The following is a 19,319-nucleotide window of genomic DNA, read 5'->3' as shown; positions in this document are numbered from 1 at the left end:
CATGATACTTTGGTGGTGGCAGCATTTTGACGTCATGGACTCGCCCTGCCACAAGAAGACACAATATATGTACACTCATCTAATGACTCCTCGTCGTCATATGACTGAAAAATTGTTAAGTATGACATAAAACCCCATGATTCCATTCATTCATGCCTCTGAAATGGCATGTTTTTGAGATAACTGACAATTTAAAAGGCTTTTCAATACTGGCCAAGTCAGATTTTGGTCGATTTCAAACCATAATCCTTTTGGTCAGTGTGTGGTTCCGTGACGTCAGTGTACTGGTAATTGTGCTGGAATCTTGGATAAGCTGATAATGGACTGGCTATAACTTACATGTACATGTAGTGATGAGAAGCCATATATTGTTGTGTTTTAACCAATATGTTTTTTTTTCAATATTTTAATGAACCCTTGAAGAAAGGAATTTAGAAGCTGCACACAACAGATAAATTTCACTCTGTCATTGTAAACAATCCACTGTAATAAATTTATATCCAATTTTTATTTATTTATTTATTTATTTATTTGGTGAGTGTCATACTCAAGAACATTTCACTTATATGACGGCAGCCAGCATTACGGAGGGAGGAAACCAGACAACCCGGGGGAAACCCACGACCAAGTTTCAGCTTTTCTCCAGGAGTGAATCTGATCACCATTATACCACTGATGAACTCTGTCAAGTATTTGCCATTGTAGTACGTACATTTTTTTGTCAGTTTTGATTTTCTGCAGTGGTTTATCATTGACAGACTGGACAATTTGATATATGCCCCAGACAGTAGTGAGGTACGGGCTGTACTGGACTGGGAACTGTCAACACTGGGGGACCCTCTCACAGATCTGGCCGTTTGCTGCGTGGGATATTATTTGCCTCCAGACTCCCCTTTTGGGGCATGTACGTACATTAGTAGATTGCGTCCACATCCATTTTTTTCATTTTTCATTCCTTTCATAGATAAAGAAAACCCTAAGTGCCAAGTATATGTCTTTTTCTCCAACATATTGGAAAATACATTGTTTTAATTTCAGCACATTGGGATCCAAAGAAATACCCAGGTCTGCCGAAGGTGGAGGAGTTTGTGGCTGAGTACTGTCGGCGCATGAACATATCAACCCTGGATAACTGGGACTTCTACGTGGCCTTTGTCTTGTTCCGACTGGCAGCTATTCTACAAGGTGTTTATAAAAGAGCAATATCAGGTGAGTCTTTATACATCTTCGTGTAGGCAATGGTTGTCTGTTAAATATTAACATAGCCCTTAATTAAACTGATAAATTTAGTAATTATACCCTGAGGAACCTCTGTGGCCGAGTTGTTAAGCACGCTAGCACAGCAAAATGGACCAGGAACCAATCAAGATGCATTCACTGCGAGTTCAAGTGCAAGTCATGTAGGATTTCCTCTCTGTTCGTACTTGGGATGGTCTGTCAGCAATCTGCAGATGGTCATGGGTTTTCCCCAATGCTCTGCCTGCTTTCCTCCCACTATAATGCGGTCACCATCATATAAGTGAAATATTCTCGAGTACAACGTAAAAATCACCCAAGAAAATAAATAGATAAAATCTTTATGCCTCAGACCCCTTCATGTTTCTCTTGGCAAATATCGAGGTGCATTTCTGTTTGATTTTGTCAGTGTTTCTTTGTGTTGGTGACACGAGGGGCATAGGTATATTTCTGTTTGATTTTGTCAGACAGTGTTTCTTTGTGTTGGTGACATGAGGGGTGTAGGTATATTTCTGTTTGATTTTGTCAGACAGTGTTTCTTTGTGTTGGTGACATGAGGGGTGTAGGTATATTTCTGTTTGATTTTGTCAGACAGTGTTTCTTTACGTTGGTGACACGAGGGGCATAGGTATATTTCTGTTTGATTTTGTCAGACAGTGTTTCTTTGTGTTGGTGACACGAGGGGCATAGGCATATTTCTGTTTGATTTTGTCAGATGGTGTTTCTTTCTGTTGGTGACACGAGGGGCATAGGCATATTTCTGTTTGATTTTGTCAGACAGTGTTTCTTTCTGTTGGTGACACGAGGGGCATAGGCATATTTCTGTTTGATTTTGTCAGACAGTGTTTCTTTGTGTTGGTGACATGAGGGGCATAGGTATATTTCTGTTGGATTTTGTCAGACAGTGTTTCTTTGTGTTGGTGACATGAGGGGCATAGGTATATTTCTGTTGGATTTTGTCAGACAGTGTTTCTTTGTGTTGGTGACACGAGGGGCATAGGTATATTTCTGTTTGATTTTGTCAGACAGTGTTTCTTTGTGTTGGTGACACGAGGGGCTTAGGTATATTTCTGTTGGATTTTGTCAGACAGTGTTTCTTTGTGTTGGTGACACGAGGGGCATAGGTATATTTCTGTTTGATTTTGTCAGACAGTGTTTCTTTGTGTTGGTGACATGAGGGGTGTAGGTATATTTCTGTTTGATTTTGTCAGACAGTGTTTCTTTGTGTTGGTGACATGAGGGGTGTAGGTATATTTCTGTTTGATTTTGTCAGACAGTGTTTCTTTACGTTGGTGACACGAGGGGCATAGGTATATTTCTGTTTGATTTTGTCAGACAGTGTTTCTTTGTGTTGGTGACACGAGGGGCATAGGCATATTTCTGTTTGATTTTGTCAGACAGTGTTTCTTTGTGTTGGTGACACGAGGGGCATAGGCATATTTCTGTTTGATTTTGTCAGATGGTGTTTCTTTCTGTTGGTGACACGAGGGGCATAGGCATATTTCTGTTTGATTTTGTCAGACAGTGTTTCTTTCTGTTGATGACACGAGGGGCATAGGCATATTTCTGTTTGATTTTGTCAGACAGTGTTTCTTTGTGTTGGTGACATGAGGGGCATAGGTATATTTCTGTTGGATTTTGTCAGACAGTGTTTCTTTGTGTTGGTGACACGAGGGGCATAGGTATATTTCTGTTTGATTTTGTCAGACAGTGTTTCTTTGTGTTGGTGACACGAGGGGCTTAGGTATATTTCTGTTTGATTTTGTCAGACAGTGTTCCTTTGTGTTGGTGACATAAGGGGCATAGGTATATTTCTTGTTTGATTTTGTCAGACAGTGTTCCTTTGTGTTGGTGACATGAGGGGCATAGGTATATTTCTGTTTGATTTTGTCAGACAGTGTTTCTTTCTGTTGGTGACACGAGGGGCATAGGTATATTTCTGTTGGATTTTGTCAGACAGTGTTTCTTTGTGTTGTTGACACGAGGAGCATAGGTATATTTCTGTTTGATTTTGTCAGACAGTGTTCCTTTGTGTTGGTGACATGAGGGGCATAGGTATATTTCTGTTTGATTTTGTCAGACAGTGTTTCTTTGTGTTGGTGACACGAGGGGCGTAGGTATATTTCTGTTTGATTTTGTCAGACAGTGTTCCTTTGTGTTGGTGACATGAGGGGCATAGGTATATTTCTTGTTTGATTTTGTCAGACAGTGTTCCTTTGTGTTGGTGACATGAGGGGCATAGGTATATTTCTGTTTGATTTTGTCAGACAGTGTTTCTTTGTGTTGGTGACATGAGGGGCATAGGTATATTTCTGTTTGATTTTGTCAGACAGTGTTCCTTTGTGTTGGTGACACGAGGGGCATAGGCATATTTCTGTTTGATTTTGTCAGACAGTGTTTCTTTGTGTTGGTGAAACGAGGGGCATAGGTATATTTCTGTTTGATTTTGTCAGACAGTGTTTCTTTGTGTTGGTGAAATGAGGGGCATAGGTATATTTCTGTTTGATTTTGTCAGACAGTGTTTCTTTGTGTTGGTGACATGAGGGCCGTAGGTATATTTCTGTTTGATTTTGTCAGACAGTGTTTCTTTGTGTTGGTGACATGAGGGGCATAGGTATATTTCTGTTTGATTTTGTCAGACAGTGTTTCTTTGTGTTGGTGACATGAGGGGCATAGGTATATTTCTGTTTGATTTTGTCAGACAGTGTTTCTTTGTGTTGGTGACATGAGGGGCATAGGTATATTTCTTGTTTGATTTTGTCAGACAGTGTTCCTTTGTGTTGGTGACATGAGGGGCATAGGTATATTTCTGTTTGATTTTGTCAGACAGTGTTTCTTTGTGTTGGTGACATGAGGGGCATAGGTATATTTCTGTTTGATTTTGTCAGACAGTGTTCCTTTGTGTTGGTGACACGAGGGGCATAGGCATATTTCTGTTTGATTTTGTCAGACAGTGTTTCTTTGTGTTGGTGACATGAGGGGCATAGGTATATTTCTGTTTGATTTTGTCAGACAGTGTTTCTTTGTGTTGGTGAAACGAGGGGCATAGGTATATTTCTGTTTGATTTTGTCAGACAGTGTTTCTTTGTGTTGGTGAAATGAGGGGCATAGGTATATTTCTGTTTGATTTTGTCAGACAGTGTTTCTTTGTGTTGGTGACATGAGGGCCGTAGGTATATTTCTGTTTGATTTTGTCAGACAGTGTTTCTTTGTGTTGGTGACATGAGGGGCATAGGTATATTTCTGTTTGATTTTGTCAGACAGTGTTTCTTTGTGTTGGTGACATGAGGGGCATAGGTATATTTCTGTTTGATTTTGTCAGACAGTGTTTCTTTGTGTTGGTGACATGAGGGGCATAGGTATATTTCTTGTTTGATTTTGTCAGACAGTGTTCCTTTGTGTTGGTGACATGAGGGGCATAGGTATATTTCTGTTGGATTTTGTCAGACAGTGTTTCTTTGTGTTGGTGACATGAGGGGCATAGGTATATTTCTGTTTGATTTTGTCAGACAGTGTTCCTTTGTGTTGGTGACACGAGGGGCATAGGCATATATCTGTTTGATTTTGTCAGACAGTGTTTCTTTGTGTTGGTGACATGAGGGGCATAGGTATATTTCTGTTTGATTTTGTCAGACAGTGTTTCTTTGTGTTGGTGAAAAGAGGGGCATAGGTATATTTCTGTTTGATTTTGTCAGACAGTGTTTCTTTGTGTTGGTGACATGAGGGCCGTAGGTATATTTCTGTTTGATTGTGTCAGACAGTGTTTCTTTGTGTTGGTGACACGAGGGGCATAGGTATATTTCTGTTTGATTTTGTCAGACAGTGTTTCTTTGTGTTGTTGACACGAGGGGCATAGGTATATTTCTGTTTGATTTTGTCAGATAGTGTTTCTTTGTGTTGGTGAAAAGAGGGGCATAGGTATATTTCTGTTTGATTTTGTCAGACAGTGTTTCTTTGTGTTGGTGACATGAGGGGCGTAGGTATATTTCTGTTTGATTTTGTCAGACAGTGTTTCTTTGTGTTGTTGACACGAGGGGCATAGGTATATTTCTGTTTGATTTTGTCAGACAGTGTTTCTTTGTGTTGGTGACATGAGGGGCATAGGTATATTTCTGTTTGATTTTGTCAGACAGTGTTTCTTTGTGTTGGTGACACGAGGGGCATAGGTATATTTCTGTTTGATTTTGTCAGACAGTGTTTCTTTGTGTTGGTGACACGAGGGGCATAGGTATATTTCTGTTTGATTTTGTCAGACAGTGTTTCTTTGTGTTGGTGACATGAGGGGTGTAGGTATATTTCTGTTTTATTTTGTCAGACAGTGTTTCTTTGTGTTGGTGACACGAGGGGCATAGGTATATTTCTGTTTGATTGTGTCAGACAGTGTTTCTTTGTGTTGGTGACATGAGAGGCATAGGTAAATTTCTGTTTGATTTTGTCAGACAGTGTTTCTTTGTGTTGTTGACACGAGGGGCATAGGTATATTTCTGTTTGATTTTGTCAGACAGTGTTTCTTTGTGTTGGTGACACGAGGGGCATAGGTATATTTCTGTTGGATTTTGTCAGACAGTGTTTCTTTGTGTTGGTGACATGAGGGGCGTAGGTATATTTCTGTTGGATTGTGTCAGACAGTGTTTCTTTGTGTTGGTGACATGAGGGACATAGGTATATTCTGTTTGATTTTGTCAGACAGTGTTTCTTTGTGTTGGTGACACGAGGGGCATAGGTATATTTCTGTTGGATTTTGTCAGACAGTGTTTCTTTGTGTTGGTGACATGAGGGGCATAGGTATATTTATGTATTTAGAATTTACAATTAAACTTTCAAATGCAAGGATTTCGAACATCCGTCTGACTCTGAGGACATTTGTTCATGTGTAACGTTTGTGAATAATAAGCTAAGTACTGATGTAGCCCGAATTTGATTAACATATCTACATTACATGTATATGTAATACCCTTTAAAGTAATACATATAGCTTAGTTAATGTGTGTCATGCATAATTCTGTGGAGAGACTAAAGAGATCACTGTACATGAGAAGGTCTGTCATGAACACGGGATGATCATGGGTTTTTGCCCGGTGTTGGCCACCATCGTATAAGTGAAATATTCTTGAGTTCGGTGTAAAACACCAATCAGGTAAATAAATAAATAAAAAAAGAACAGCTTAATTTCCAGTCTGTGTGTGTGGCACAGTTGTTTAAAATTGTATTAAAGTTAAACCATAAAAAAAACTTACATGTAATACCAGTCTTTTTGTAAAAGTCTTTTTTGCAATGTCAGACCAGGCTAAAGTATAGTACTTTAGAAAAATTTAAAAATTATTGTTTGAGGAATTGTATGAAATATATATTTGATGATACACGACAATAGCTTTTAGATAACGTCACCATAGATGCTGTCAGATATGGTGTTGAATGTCAAGAATTTAAGCTGAACATGGAGCTACACAGTTTTGAACAACTGGCACCTGAGCCATGGTGTTTCATATTGATGTACACCTAGTTATCTTCTTCAGACTGGCTGGTGACCTACTTAGATAGACCTCACCCAGTATGAAGGTCAGAATATTGAGGGTCTGGTTGACCTGAGGCCTGTTCCATTGTTCATTGGTGTGTCAGGGTTGTGAAATACCTGTATATTATGAACTCTTCTTTGTTAAGTTCTCTTTTTTAAAAATTAAAGTGGTGTGAAAATGTAAAAAAAAATAAAATACAATGCAGCAAAATTTTTAGTGCCATCCTGGTAAAAGTTTGTGAAGCAGAAATAAGTTTCCTTTTACTATTTCCAAAGTGAGACACCCACTCACAGAATGGATCTACCTTGACACATGTAATACTAAGGTTTACAGTAGTGTGATAAGCTGACGTAGGACAAGACTTTGTAACTGGGGTTGTTGTTGTATGTGTGACAGGATGACAGAAACACTGAAAGGTACATATTAATTCATTTTTAAATGAGAAAAATGAAACGTATAGTTGCCCTTTGGGTTACTGCACATTTATATTTATAAACTAGTCTATGTGGATAAGAGAGATCCACTGTTACATGCACAGCACATGACCAAAGTCCATTGACGAAGTACCTATACCCAGTTCTGTCAGCTGTGCAAGTTTGCCAGTGTCGCCACTTCGGGACATTTCATGACGAAGGACCTATACCCAGTTCTGTCAGCTGTGCAAGTTTACCAGTGTCACCACTTCGGGATATTTCATGACGAAGGACCTATACCCAGCTCTGTCAGCTGTGCAAATTTGCCAGTGTCACCACATCGGGACATTTTACCATTCAAAATGTCTATATATTCCTCTTATATTTTTTTTTTTTTTTTTTTTTTTGATTGGTGTTTTACGCCGTACTCAAGAATATTTCACTTATACGACGGCGGTCAGCATTATGGTGGGTGGAAACCGGGCAGAGCCCGGGGGAAACCCACGACCATCCGCAGGTTGCTGGCAGACCTTCCCACGTACGGCCGGAGAGGAAGCCAGCATGAGCTGGACTTGAACTCACAGCGACCGCATTGGTGAGAGACTCCTGGGTCATTACGCTGCGCTAGCGCTTTAACCGACTGAGCCACGGAGGCCCCAATTCCTCTTATAATGTAAGCCTATATAATCATCTTATTAAAGGTTGGCGTACATCTATTTTGCATAAAATTTGTTCATTTCTTTGATCGGTGTTTTATGCTGTACTAAAGACTATTTCACTTATTTGAGGGTGGCCAGCAATATGATGTCTTACATGTACAATAAGGAATTAGTGAAGTGAATGTATTGCATTGAGTACAGTGTTCTCACACATAAATATACATATTTTACTTTACCAATGAAATCTTTGGATGCATAGATTTAGGAATTCGAAATTTTCTGGAACAATGTGAACTGTATTGACTTGTAATTTGCGGATTTTAGCTAATTAGTGGTAATCTGGACAATGCCCCCCAGGAGCACGGTTGTGCAGGTTCAGTCCCGAGTCTATTTTGTTGACAACCTCTCTCTTATTTCTTGTGAGTCTTCGGTGTCAGTAGCGTGCTTTTTTCAAGACCACCAGTCTTCCACAATAAAATGACACGCAATTCTTATATTAATTCTGGGTTAAACCACAGACAGATGAATAAATATTGGTTTTCTTATTTTATTGGAGTTAAATCCTCAGGAATTTGTGCACTTTAATAATATGACAAAATCTACATTTTTTTGTGGAAACATTTATTACCTTGATTATGTTTTATGGCTTGACTAATAGTTTACCATTTCTAAACTTGTGGGTTGTGACATGGCTTATTTGTGACATCTTAAAATATTTATTCAAATTTGACTCCAAATATATTGTTTCTGTGATACCTTAAAATGTTTTTTTTATACCGTATAATATGGTTTGCTTTCATACAACAGATTTTTTTTCCCCATTCCCACAGGCCAGGGCAGTTCCCCAAATGCAGAGATCGTGGGCAAGTTTGCAGAGAAGGTTGCAGATACAGGCTGGGAAATTGCATCAAAGAGCAAGATCCAGCCAACCATGGCTGCTGGCTCAAGACCAAAGTCTGGGTCTGCAGGGACACGCCAGTACTCTACAGTGTCCTCATCGAGACCCCCTCAGCACACCACCAGGAAATTCTCCACGTCCAGTCCATCCATTCGTAAGTAACGACTGATGATTTCTGGCATTTACTTGTGCCATATATCTGAAACATTTGTCGAAATCGATGCTTACCTGGAGTAGAGGTGACAATCTCCAAACGAGCCAAACTTGGCTGTGGGGGAAAACAAGAAGTCAGAGTTTTGATGTTTATCTTCGGGTTTCTGTTTAACAGGGTAGGCCAACGTGCAAACAATTTGTGGGTTTTACGACTAAAGAATGCATATAGAAATACTTGGAATGTAACACAAATGGAAAACTGCTGACCTTCTGCCAGGTTAGAGGATAGCAACTGGTCTCTCGTTCTCAGTGTGAACATTTCGAATATTTCCAACCATTTAGGGAAAATATGTATAAAATAGAGAGGGTATAATGAGGTTACAAAACATGCTTCAAAAAATGAAAGAAATTTTTCCATTTTTTGAGCATATCTTTGTTCATTTTGCTGAAAACCATACTCTTTGTTTTATGGATGGCTTTGGTGGCCTAATGGTTAGAGCGTCCGTCTCAGAGTTTGGAGACCTGGAATCAAATCTAGGTCAGGTCATACCAAAAAATGGTACTTATTGCTGCCTCGTTTAGCACTCAGAGGTTAGAGCAAAGAAACAGGTTTTCAGCATGATACTTCTGTGGGGCCAGCATTTTTGTGGGATGGACTCGCTCTGCCACAAGAGGACACAGTATATGTACATGCACCTAATGGCTCCTCCCCGTCATATGACTGAAAAATTGTTAAGTATAACATTAAGCATTCATTCATTCATTCTTTTTGTTTTGGCATCTTTTCATGTATCCTTTAAAGCATTCTCTTCAGAATGTGAAGTGTCTTACTCCCTGGCTGTTGCAGCTGCCATGCCTATTAGTGTCAAGTCGTTATCCCCAAGAGTACAGGACCTTCACAGGCGGGTTCGAGACTTCATAGAGACGCACGTCTTTCCACTGGAGAAGGAGCTCCAGGAGTATCATCGTGACCCAAAGAAGCGATGGACTGTCCATCCCAGGATGGAGGAGCTCAAGGTTTGTTGGGATTTTTGTTTGCCTTTTTTATAGCAGTGCCTGGGGTTTGATACTGCTTTCTCTGAGAGTGTCAGAATTGGTTTTTTGTCAAAAGTGGCATGACTGGTTACCTCCATCAATAACTTTAAACCCTTCTAGAATGGCCTTAACACTTACACGTATCACACAAATAAATATATCAATATATCAATTGTCTTTAGGCAATGGCCAAAGCTGAAGGCCTGTGGAATTTATTCCTACCACTCGAAACTGACCCGGACAGTAAGTTTGGAGCGGGATTGACGAACTTGGAGTACGCGTTTATCTGCGAGGAGATGGGGAAGTCGCATATAGCCTCTGAGGTGAGATACTGTATGGACAGTCAGAACCTAACCACAGCATTTGCCTGTAAGACTCCAACTTTCGTTTGTTTTGTCTCAAGTTACAGCTTTAAGTAGAGAGGCTTGTTTGGCAGCTGGTCCCGAGTAGTGATTTTTTCTTGGTACTCCAGTTTGCTTGGAGTACACTCTGTGAGTGACAAAGTCACTAAGGTGAGACACTGACCAAGCAGAACTAAGCCCTTCATACGTTTCTTTATATGAGTGCCTTCCTGAATATTTTCCCAGTTCAGCCCACTGGGCTTAAATACGTCCGTCAATTCTTGTTGGAAATTTTTGTCTGATCTCTATCTAAACTTGCTCTTGTGTATGAAGTGTCACCTATCAAACATATAAATAGATTTTTATTAAATCGTGGCTTTCAAGAAGTGGCAATCTGTACTACAGGCTTCTTTGTCATTCTTCATTCATTTACCTGTTCCTCAGGTGTTCAACTGTAGTGCCCCAGACACAGGTAACATGGAGGTACTGGTGAGGTATGGGACACCCGAACAACAACAAAGGTGGCTACGGCCGCTCTTGGATGGACAGATAAGATCCTGCTTCGGGATGACAGAGCCACAGGTTTTAAATTTATGTCAAAATTTATAATATGGTTTCGGCTGACCGATTTGAAAGCACTATAATTTTGTTGAAAGGGTTTCATAGCTTTGAAAATACATGGAACCAAAGGCTTCTTGAGGCCTAAGTAATAAGTTTATACCACACTAGTATTGGTTAATCTCTACATGAAGGTTTTGTACCTTGTCCTGGGCTGAAAAGCACAGTATTGACATTTTTTTTTTTAATGTAAAAGGTTACTGTATAATATGCTCTGGTGTAACTGTAACTGTTGACAAACGCTTTTCTATGAGGACAGATTAACATCTTAGTTCAGTGGCACTAATTACATGCATGTTAAATTTTTTGTTCTCAACTAGGTGGCTTCATCTGATGCAACAAATATTGAGGCCTCAATAGATCGTGATGGAGATGAGTACGTGATTAACGGCAGGAAGTGGTGGACATCAGGTTAGTCTGGAGAGACTTCATGGTAAAGTATGTCAGAAAGTTTATATGGGCAGATGTGGTTTGGTATAGCTTTGTCTGAGTTGAGCTCTGCATGGTTTCTCTCAGTTCTGTGTACTCCTCTCTGAGTTGAGCTCTGCGTGGTATCTCTCAGTTGTGTGTACTCCACTCTGAGTTGAGCTCCGCATGGTATCTCTCAGTTCTGTGTACTTCACTCTGAGTTGAGCTCCGCCTGGTATCTCTCAGTTTTGTGTACTCCACTCTGAGTTGAGCTCTGCATGGTATCTCTCAGTTCTTTGTACTCCATGCTGAGTTGTACTCCACGCTGAGTTGAGCTCTGCATGGTATCTCTCAGTTCTGTGTACTCCACTCTGAGTTGAGCTCTGCATGGTATCTCTCAGTCCTGTGTACTCTGAGTTGAGCTCCGCATGGTATCTCTCAGTCCTGTGTACTCTGAGTTGAGCTCCGCATGGTATCTCTCAGTTCTGTGTACTCCACTCTGATTTGAGCTCCGCGTGGTATCTCTCAGTTCTGTGTACTCCACGCTGAGTTGAGCTCTGCATGGTATCTCTCAGTCCTGTGTACTCTGAGTTGAGCTCAGCGTGGTATGTCTTAGTTCTGTCTACTCTACTCTGATTTGAGTTCCGCATGGTATCTCTCAGTTCTTTGTGCTCCACGCTGAGTTGAGCTCCGCATGGTGTCTCTCAGTCCTGTGTACTCCACTCTGAGTTGAGCTCTGCATGGTATCTCACAGTCCTGTGTGCTCCACTCTGAGTTGAGCTCTGCATGGTATCTCTCAGTTCTGTGTACTCCACTCTGAGTTGAGCTCTGCATGGTATCTCTCAGTTCTGTGTACTCCACTCTGATTTGAGCTCTGCATGGTATATCACAGTCCTGTGTACTCCACTCTGAGTTGAGCTCTGCATGGTATCTCACAGTCCTGTGTACTCCACTCTGAGTTGAGCTCTGCATGGTATCTCACAGTCCTGTGTACTCCACTCTGAGTTGAGCTCTGCATGGTATCTCTCAGTTCTGTGTACTCCACTCTGAGTTGAGCTCTGCTTGGTATCTCACAGTCCTGTGTACTTCACTCTGAGTTGAGCTCTGCACGGTATCTCTCAGTTCTGTGTACTCCACTCTGAGTTGAGCTCTGCATGGTATCTCACAGTCCTGTGTTCTCCACTCTGAGTTGAGCTCCGCGTGGTATCTCACAGTCCTGTGTACTCCACTCTGAGTTGAGCTCTGCATGGTATCTCTCAGTCCTGTGTACTCAACTCTGATTTATGTATCAGTATGTGTTTTTCTAAGCTCCCACTGATTTGTTGATCATTCTAGTGTATTTCAGTTTGGTACATGTATGCAAAAATGCACCTTCAGAAGCACATAGAGACCTAACCTGAAGTGATACTTTTCATGCTCTTCACTCCAGTATTTCTGATGAGAAAGTAATCAATCTTCACAAAAAACTTTCAAGTGGCTCTATGTGTTTGATGGACCAATGAGAATCAAACAAAATGTGTCACTTGAAATGTGCTTTAGTTGAAATACAGCATGTCTTGTCACTTGAAATATGCTTAAGGTGAAATACAGCATGTCTTGTCACTTGAAATATGCTTAAGGTGAAATATAGCATGTCTTGTCACTTGGAATATGCTGAACTTAAGGTGAAATACAGCATATCTTGTCACTTGAAATATGCTTAAGGTGAAATACAGCATGTCTTGTCACTTGAAATATGCTGAACTTAAGGTGAAATACAGCATGTCTTGTCACTTGAAATATGCTGAACTTAAGGTGAAATACGGCATGTCTTGTCACTTGTAATATGCTTAAGGTGAAATATAGCATATCTTGTCACTTGAAATATGCTTAAGGTGAAATACAGCATGTCTTGTCACTTGAAATATGCTGAACTTCAGGTGAAATACAGCATGTCTTGTCACTTGAAATATGCTGAACTTAAGGTGAAATACAGCATGTCTTGTCACTTGAAATATGCTGAACTTAAGGTGAAATACAGCATATCTTGTCACTTGAAATATGCTTAAGGTGAAATATAGCATATCTTGTCACTTGAAATATGCTTAAGGTGAAATACGGCATGTCTTGTCACTTGAAATATGCTGAACTTAAGGTGAAATACAGCATGTCTTGTCACTTGAAATATGCTGAACTTAAGGTGAAATATGGCATGTCTTGTCACTTGAAATATGCTGAACTTAAGGTTAAATATAGTATGTCTTGTCACTTGAAATATGCTGAACTAAAGGTGAAATACAGCATGTCTTGTCACTTGAAATATGCTGAACTTAAGGTTAAATACAGTATGTCTTGTCACTTGAAATATGCTGAACTAAAGGTGAAATACAGCATGTCTTGTCACTTGAAATATGCTGAACTTAAGGTGAAATACAGCATGTCTTGTTTCTCCTCATCATTCTGTGCTTTACCCTTGGCTGTATGTGTGTAACGTCCTTTGACCTCTTCTTGTTTTCCACTGAGCTGAGCTTTGTGCTGATAGGGTACCGAAGTTTGCTTCTTCTTTTATGTCCATAATTATGTAATTTAAACTGGTTTCTTTTCATCTTTTTTTGTATTTTATGTACATGTGTACTGTAATTCCATGCATGTTTACAAAGTGTTTATTGAAGCATATTCTAAAGGCATCATTCTGTGTTTGTTGAAAAAATTACACTTTTTGTGAAGCCTTGAAACTGGCCAATCCATTAGTTTTGCCCTCCAAAATCTAATAAAAAAGTATGCATAAGTTGCTCTGGAAGTTGCTCTTTCATATGCAGATAGGTTGAGCAATAAGGGTAGTATGAATTTATTGTGGAAATCACATATTTTGTACAAACCCACCGACTTTTGTCTAATATTTGAAAGAATGTCGAGAGTTAAAACGACAGTACAGGTGTATGTGTACCAACATATGACCACCAATTTTTCGTATGGTGTGAGAATATGTTAAATTAGGTAAAATTAATCAAGAAACCTTGTGATTCACTTCAGGTGCACTTGATCCCCGCTGTAAATTGTGTATCTTCATGGGGAAAACCCAAAAGGGAGGGGCCATCCACAGACAACAGAGCATGGTGCTGGTACCTATGGATGCTCTCGGTGTAAAGATTATACGGCCCCTAAGTGTGTTTGGCTATGAAGACCCTCCAGGTACATTTTGAACTGTTCTCTTTCCACCTTACAAAGATATGTACAAGGGTAAGATTAATATCATTAGTATCTCTTAGCTCATGGACATGTATTGCTTCAAAAGTGTTCCATGTGTCTGTGTTTAATGAAACTTGGTACATGTATATTAAAGGTATGTGTATAACTGTGAAAAGAGTTCATTCTGTATTACATTTAAAAATCAGGAAACTCTGTATAATTACTTTGAAACAAACTTGTGGCAAGTTACTTGTATGCAAACCTTGGTTTTTCTTTGTTGCGTGTTCATGTAATGCTTTGGGAAGAATGCATTTAAGATTACAATTAAGGAAACATGAGTTTCTATGGAGTACAATTGCCAGGTACATGTATAGTGGATACCATGTGACATTTGGTTTCTCTTCAGCACCTGTATTTTAAGTTACAGGTGACATTTGGTTTCTCTTCAGCACCTGTATTTTAAGTTACAGGTGACATTTGGATTCTCTTCAGCCACCTGTATTTTAAGTTGCAGGTGACATTAGGGTTCTCTTCAGCACCTGTATTTTAAGTTACAGGCGACATTTGGTTTCTCTTCAGCACCTGTATTTTAAGTTACAGGTGACATTTGGATTCTCTTCAGCCACCTGTATTTTAAGTTACAGGTGACATTAGGTTTCTCTTCAGCACCTGTATTTTAAGTTACAGGTGACATTTGGTTTCTCCTCAGCACCTGTATTTTAAGTTACAAATGACATTTGGTTTCTCTTCAGCACCTGTATTTTAAGTTACAGGTGACATTAGGGTTCTCTTCAGCACCTGTATTTTAAGCTACAGATGACATTTGGTTTCTCCTCAGCACCTGTATTTTAAGTTACATGTGACACCTGTTTCCTCTTCAGCCACCTGTTTTTTAAGTTACAGGTGACATTAGGGTTCTCTTCAGCACCTGTATTTTAAGTTACAGGTGACATTTGGTTTCTCTTCAGCACCTGTATTTTAAGGTACAGGTGACATTAGAGTTCTCTTCAGCACCTGTATTTTAAGTTACAAATGACATTTGGTTTCTCCTCAGCACCTGTATTTTAAGTTACAGGTGACATTTGGTTTCTCCTCAGCACCTGTTTTTTAAGTTACAGGTGACATTAGGGTTCTCTTCAGCACCTGTATTACAAGTTACAGGTGACATTTGGTTTCTCCTCAGCACCTGTTTTTGAAGTTACATGTGACACCTGTTTTCTCTTAAGCCACCTGTATTTTAAGTTACGAGTGCCATTTGGTTTCTCTTTCAGGTGGTCATGCAGAAGTCTTGTTTGAGAATGTACGCATCCCGTCCTCTAACATGTTACTGGGGGAGGGACGTGGGTTTGAGATTGCCCAGGGGAGACTGGGCCCAGGACGTATCCATCACTGTATGAGGCTGATAGGAAATGCAGAGAGGGCGCTAGATCTCATGGTGGAAAGAGTAAGACATGTGTTTAACATAGGACATGAAGTTTATTATCCACTAGCCTGATGAACTATGTTGTTTCCGAGGAATATGTAAGCCCTTGGCCAATGATTTCGCATGATATTCATGAAGGATTTAATTTCAAAACAAATCTTCAGCATTTCATTCATTGGTGGCCATGACCGATTCCTCGAATGAGTGATTAGGGTTTAATGCCACATTGCCAATTCCTTGAAGCCAGCTTTAAATAAAGTGAAATTTTATTTGAACGCTAAGGTTCGAACCCTGGGCATTTAAAATGGGAATATGTTCTATGACGGTAATAGAAGACAAGTGTTTCCCATTTTGAACACCTTGAGCCTTAAGCTATAAAAATATTGAAGGTCTGAATTTTGATTTTAAGTCAAAACTCTATCTTGAGCACTTGAAATATCTTGACCATAGAACTGGTCACCTGCAAGAAAACTAAATTCAGATTAAAAGTGAATTTAAACCCAAGTAAATGAACAAAGAAATTGTGCATTACATAATATGTTTTCTTTTTCAGGTCCAGAGTCGAGTGGCCTTTGGTAAAACTCTAGCAGAGCAGGGAACAATACAGGCTGACATTGCTCAATCGAGGATAGAGATAGAACAAACCAGGTTACTGGTGCTCAAAGCTGCTCACCTTATGGACATTGCTGGCAATAAGGTAAAAGTGTAATGCAGGACAGAGAGAGAACAAAGCAGGGTACTTGTGCTCAAAGCTGCCGGTCTCATAGACATAGCTAGCAATAAGGTAATACTGTAATCCAGGATGGAGACAGAACAAACCAGGTGAATTGTGCTCAAAGCTGCCTGTCTCATGGACATAGCTAGCAATAAGGTAATACTGTAATCCAAGATGGAGACAGAACAAACCAGGTTACTTGTGCTCAAAGCTGCCTGTCTCATGGACATAGCTAGCAATAAGGTAATACTGTAATCCAGAATAGAGATAGAACAAACCAGGTTACTGGTACTCAAAGCTGCTCATCTCATGAACATTTCTGGCAATAGGTAATACTTTAATCCAGAAGAGAGATAGAACAAACCAGGTTACTGGTACTCAAAGCTGCTCACCTCATGAACATTTCTGGCAATAGGTAATACTGTAATCCAGGATAGAGACAGAACAAACCAGGTTACTGGTACTCAAAGCTGCTCACCTCATGAACATTGCTGGCAATAGGTAATACTGTAATCCAGGATAGAGACAGAACAAACCAGGTTACTGGTACTCAAAGCTGCTCACCTCATGAAAATTGCTGGAAATAGGTAACACTGTAATTCAGGATAGAGATAGAACAAACAGGTTACTGGTACTCAAAGCTGCTCACCTCATTGACATTGCTGGCAATAGGTAATACTGTAATCCAGGATAGAGATAGAACAAACCAGGTTACTGGTACTCGAAGCTGCTCACCTCATGGACATTGCTGGCAATAGGTAATACTGTAATTCAGGATGGAGACAGAACAAACCAGGTTACTGGTACTCAAAGCTGCTCACCTCATGGATATTGCTGGCAATAGGTAATACTGTAATCCAGGATAGAGATAGAACAAACCAGGTTACTGGTACTCAAAGCTGCTCACCTCATGGACATTGCTGGCAATAGGTAATACTGTAATCCAGGATAGAGATAGAACAAACCAGGTTACTGGTACTCAAAGCTGCTCACCTCATGAACATTGCTGGCAATAGGTAATACTGTAATCCAGGATAGAGACAGAACAAACCAGGTTACTGGTACTCAAAGCTACTCACCTCATGAACATTGCTGGCAATAGGTAATACTGTAATTCAGGATAGAGATAGAACAAACCAGGTTACTGGTACTCAAAGCTGCTCACCTCATGAACATTGCTGGCAATAGGTAATACTGTAATCCAGGATAGAGACAGAACAAACCAGGTTACTGGTACTCAAAGCTACTCACCTCATGAACATTGCTGGCAATAGGTAATACTGTAATCCAGGATAGAGACAGAACAAACCAGGTTACTGGTACTCAAAGCTACTCACCTCATGAACATTGCTGGCAATAAGGTAATACTGTAATCCAGGATGGAGACAGAACAAACCAGGTTACTGGTACTCAAAGCTACTCACCTCATGGATATTGCTGGCAATAGGTAATACTGTAATCCAGGATTGAGACAGAACAAACCAGGTTACTGGTACTCAAAGCTACTCACCTCATGGATATTCAGTCTGGCTCGCCTGATGAATCTCATGCCATACCTTTGCAAATACATGTAGATCTGCTCAAGCAGCCGTGTGTTCAGTTTTAACATTATAGCAGTACTTTTCATGACAGTTGAGTTTGTTTTTGTTATCAGGTGGCAGCTCCAGAGATTGCAATGATCAAAGTGGCAGCTCCTAACATGGCCCAGAGGGTTGTGGACAGGTGCATACAGGTGAGTTGGAGTTAACGAGACAGGTGACAGGTGGGATGTACATGTATATGTAGGTTGGTGGGACATGTCTCACAGTAGTTAATAATCAGCAGGATAAGAGTGAACAGGTAGTCAACCGGAAGACCAGTTGTCATAGCGATGGGCTGCGTTTTTTATGTCATTTATGGCCATCGCTGTATGATCCCTGACAAGTAACACTCACGTGATCAAGTGTAATTGTAAACTTCATTGTACAGTTACAGTCTACAAGGTTCTCTCTAGTGATTGAAGCGAGTTTCAGTCTGGATAAATTCATTGTTACGGTAACCCATTATTTTTATTTTCAGGCGTACGGAGGCGGAGGTTTGAACCACGACTTCCCTCTGGCCATGTTTTACAGCTGGGCGAGAGTGTTACGATTGGCTGATGGACCAGATGAAGTTCACAGACGAACCGTGGCCAAGATGGAACTCCGCAAAACTCAGAGGATGTCCAAGCTTTAGATGTTTGAAAATGGATGCCAGGCATAGATTTACATTGTAATACATTGTGAGCCATTTATTATGGGTGTTAATATTGAGAATATTCAGGAGTTTTACAATTATTATTATTATTAGTCTGGACAAAAGTAATGGTCTCAAAATGTCGGAATATGTTTTTAGTATAGAATTTCATGAAATGGAAACACTACAAGTATTTTTAAGTTTCATTCATTCACCTTGTGTAATTTTGCAGCTATAGGTTTAAAGATGGCTTCCTCTCCGGCCGTAAGTGGGAAGGTCTGGCAGAAACCTGTGGATGGTCGTGGGTTTCCCCAGGGCTGTGTTTCCTCCCACCATAATGCTGGCCGCTGTCGCATACGTGAAATATTCTTGAGTACGGCCTAAAACACCAATCAAATAAATAAAATAAATATAGGTTTAATATTTGGTGGATGGATATACATTAATTAGATTTTAGAGGTTGCCATGGTGACTGGCATGGATTTCAGGTGGCATAATTGTGTTCTTTTTGTCCGCATTATG

At 40.0% G+C, this 19,319-nt stretch overlaps 1 protein-coding gene across 1 annotated transcript in view; it reads left to right on the top strand.

Annotated features, from left to right (window-relative positions):
• Positions 1-19,113, top strand: part of LOC135476262 (acyl-CoA dehydrogenase family member 10-like) — a 30,354-nt gene extending 11,241 nt beyond the window's left edge. The window contains exons 10-21 of the mRNA XM_064756235.1: positions 759-904; positions 1,039-1,209; positions 8,655-8,876; positions 9,723-9,892; positions 10,093-10,233; positions 10,696-10,833; positions 11,190-11,280; positions 14,290-14,448; positions 15,717-15,889; positions 16,422-16,565; positions 18,238-18,315; positions 18,642-19,113. Coding sequence (XP_064612305.1) covers positions 759-904; positions 1,039-1,209; positions 8,655-8,876; positions 9,723-9,892; positions 10,093-10,233; positions 10,696-10,833; positions 11,190-11,280; positions 14,290-14,448; positions 15,717-15,889; positions 16,422-16,565; positions 18,238-18,315; positions 18,642-18,797 — 1,789 coding nt within the window. The 3' untranslated portion in view covers positions 18,798-19,113. The remainder of the gene's footprint in view (positions 1-758; positions 905-1,038; positions 1,210-8,654; positions 8,877-9,722; positions 9,893-10,092; positions 10,234-10,695; positions 10,834-11,189; positions 11,281-14,289; positions 14,449-15,716; positions 15,890-16,421; positions 16,566-18,237; positions 18,316-18,641) is intronic.
• Positions 19,114-19,319: the final 206 nt, after the last annotated feature.

The sequence above is a fragment of the Liolophura sinensis genome, chromosome 10, assembly GCF_032854445.1.
Source record: "Liolophura sinensis isolate JHLJ2023 chromosome 10, CUHK_Ljap_v2, whole genome shotgun sequence".
Taxonomy (NCBI): Eukaryota; Metazoa; Mollusca; class Polyplacophora; order Chitonida; family Chitonidae; genus Liolophura; species Liolophura sinensis.
The sequence above is the reverse complement of the archived record's forward strand: the minus strand, read 5'-3'. Positions and strand labels throughout refer to the sequence as shown.